The sequence below is a fragment of the Lampetra fluviatilis genome, chromosome 70 (assembly GCF_964198595.1).
Source record: "Lampetra fluviatilis chromosome 70, kcLamFluv1.1, whole genome shotgun sequence".
NCBI lineage: Eukaryota > Metazoa > Chordata > Hyperoartia > Petromyzontiformes > Petromyzontidae > Lampetra > Lampetra fluviatilis.
Genome location: NC_136344.1, coordinates 3,182,096 through 3,185,161, shown reverse-complemented (window position 1 = coordinate 3,185,161; position 3,066 = coordinate 3,182,096). Strand labels below are relative to the sequence as shown.

The 3,066-nt window shown below is 63.5% G+C and overlaps 1 protein-coding gene across 1 annotated transcript in view; it reads left to right on the top strand.

The window, feature by feature from the left end:
- The window catches only part of LOC144952844 (C-Maf-inducing protein-like), a 95,782-nt gene that overhangs the window by 18,876 nt on the left and 73,840 nt on the right, over positions 1-3,066 (top strand). Inside the window, exon 2 of the mRNA XM_078883314.1 lies at positions 2,126-2,229. Coding sequence (XP_078739440.1) covers positions 2,126-2,229 — 104 coding nt within the window. The remainder of the gene's footprint in view (positions 1-2,125; positions 2,230-3,066) is intronic.

Genomic DNA, 3,066 nt, shown 5'->3' with positions numbered 1-3,066 from the left:
TGTGGGTGAGTGTGGGTGGTGGGTGAGGGTGAGTGAGTGAGGGGGTGAGGGTGGGTGGGTGAGTGTGGGTGAGTGTGGGTGAGTGTGGGTGGTGGGTGAGGGTGGTGAGGGTGGTGTGTGTGGTGGGTGAGGGTGGGTGAGGGTGGGTGGATGAGGGTGGGTGAGGGTGGTGGGTGAGGGTGGGTGAGGGTGGGTGAGGGTGGGTGAGGGGGGTGGGTGAGGGTGGGTGAGGGTGGTGGGTGAGGGTGGGTGAGGGTGGTGGGTGGGTGAGGGTGGGTGGGTGGGTGTAGTGGGTGAGTGTGGGTGAGGAGGGTGAGGGGGGGTGGGTGGGTGTAGTGGGTGAGGGTGGGTGAGGGGGGTGGGTGAGGGGGGTGGGTGAGGGTGGGTGAGGGTGGGTGAGGGTGGGTGAGGGTGAGTGGGTGAGGGTGGTGGGTGGGTGAGGGTGAGGGGGGTGGGTGGGTGGGGGTGGTGGGTGGGTGGGTGAGTGGGTGGGTGGGTGAGTGGGTGGGTGGGTGGGTGAGTGGGTGGGTGGGTGAGTGGGTGGGTGGGTGGGTGGGTGGGTGAGTGGGTGGGTGGGTGAGTGGGTGGGTGAGTGTGGGTGGGTGGGTGAGTGTGGGTGAGTGTGGGTGGGTGGGTGAGTGTGGGTGGGTGGGTGAGGGTGGTGGGTGAGGGTGGTGGGTGAGGGTGGTGGGTGAGGGTGGGTGAGGGTGGTGGGTGAGGGGGGTGGTGAGGGTGGGTGAGGGTGGTGGGTGAGGGGGGTGAGGGTGGTGGGTGAGGGGGGTGAGGGTGGTGGGTGAGGGGGGTGGTGAGGGTGGGTGAGGGTGGTGGGTGAGGGTGGGTGAGGGGGGTGGGTGAGGGTGGTGGGTGAGGGGGGTGGGTGAGGGTGGGTGAGGGTGGTGGGTGAGGGGGGTGAGGGTGAGTGGGTGAGGGGGGTGGTGAGGGTGGGTGAGGGTGGTGGGTGAGGGTGGGTGAGGGTGGGTGAGGGGGGTGGGTGAGGGTGGTGGGTGAGGGGGGTGGGTGAGGGTGGGTGAGGGTGGTGGGTGAGGGGGGTGAGGGTGAGTGGGTGAGGGGGGTGGTGAGGGTGGGTGAGGGTGGTGGGTGAGGGTGGGTGAGGGTGGGTGAGGGGGGTGGGTGAGGGTGGTGGGTGAGGGGGGTGGGTGAGGGTGGGTGAGGGTGGTGGGTGAGGGGGGTGAGGGTGAGTGGGTGAGGGGGGTGGTGAGGGTGGGTGAGGGTGGTGGGTGAGGGTGGGTGAGGGTGGGTGAGGGGGGTGGGTGAGGGTGGTGGGTGAGGGGGGTGGGTGAGGGTGGGTGAGGGTGGTGGGTGAGGGGGGTGAGGGTGGTGAGGGAGGGTGGGTGAGGGTGGTGTAGTAGTGATTAGCGCTGCGCTACGAACCCGGCGACCCGAGTTCGAATCCCGCTCGCGGCTGACATCGCTGACGATTAGCTAAACCGTTCCTAGGCCTCCCCTAGGTAGACTCAGCCTCTAATGAGTACCTGGTGCGCTGTGTAGTGAACATCGCCACTGGGGAGACAAAGGCGGCCGGGCGTGGTGCTGGCCACCCACCCCCTCGTGTGCCGTGCCGGCCTTCATAGGTGCTCGCTAACAGCACTTGCCCCTACAGTCTGTTAAGGCTACACGGGTGATCTTTGTCTTTGAGTGTGGAATTAGTGTGGGTGAGTGTGTTTGTATATGACACGCGTGCTCTGTGCGTGTGACACGCGTGTTCTGTGTGTGTGTGACACGCGTGTTCTGTGTGTGTGTGTGTGACGCGCGTGTTCTGTGTGTGTGTGTGACGCGCGTGTTCTGTGTGTGTGTGTGTGACGCGCGTGCTCTGTGTGTGACGCGTGTTCTGTGTGTGTGTGTGACGCGTGCTCTTTGTGTGTGTGTGACGCGTGTGTTCTGTGTGTGTGTGTGACACGCGTGTTCTGTGCGTGTGACACGCGTGTTCTGTGCGTGTGACACGCGTGCTCTGTGTGTGTGTGTGTGACACGCGTGTTCTGTGTGTGTGTGTGACGCGTGCTCTGTGTGTGTGTGTGACACGCGTGTTCTGTGTGTGTGTGTGTGACACGCGTGTTCTGCGTGTGCGTGTGACACGCGTGTTCTCTGCGTGTGACACGCGTGACAGGACTTTGGCAAGTGCCCGCGTCTGCGCGTCTTCACCCAGGAGTACATCCTGGCACTCAGCGAACTCAACGCCGGCATGGACGTCGTCAAGAGGTTCATCCAGAGGTCAGGCGGTGTGTGTGTGTGTGTGTACGTGTGTGTGTGTGTGTACGTGTGTGTGTGTGTGTGTACGTGTGTGTGTGTGTACGTGTGTGTGTGCATGTGTGTGTGTACGTGTGTGTGTGTATGTGTGTGTGTACGTGTGTACGTGTGTGTGTGTGTGTGTGTACGTGTGTGTGTGTGTGTGTACGTGTGTGTGTGCACGTGTGTGTGTGTGTGTGCACGTGTGTGCGCGTGCACACCATCATCACCGCCACCACCATCACCACCATCACTACCACCATCACCACCACCATCACCACCACCAACACCATCACCACCGCCAACACCATCACCACCACCATCACTACCACCACCACCACCACCGCCACCATCACCACCACCGCCGCCATCACCACCATCACCACCACCGCCACCATCACCACCACCACCACCATCACCACCACCACCATCACCATCACCACCGCCACCACCGCCACCACCGCCACCATCACCACCACCATCACCACCACCATCACCACCACCACCACCACCATCACCACCACCACCATCACCACCGCCACCATTACCACCCCACCATCACCACCACCACCACTACCACCACCACCATCACCACCACCAACATCACCACCACCGCCACCGCCACCATCACCACCGCCACCATTACCACCATCACCACCACCACCATCACCACCACCATCACCACCACCATCACCATCACCACCATCACCATCACCACCACCATCACTACCTCCACTGCCGCCATCACCACCGGCACCATCTCCACCGCCATCACCACCACCACCAACACCACCACCGCCTTCACCACCACCACCACCACCG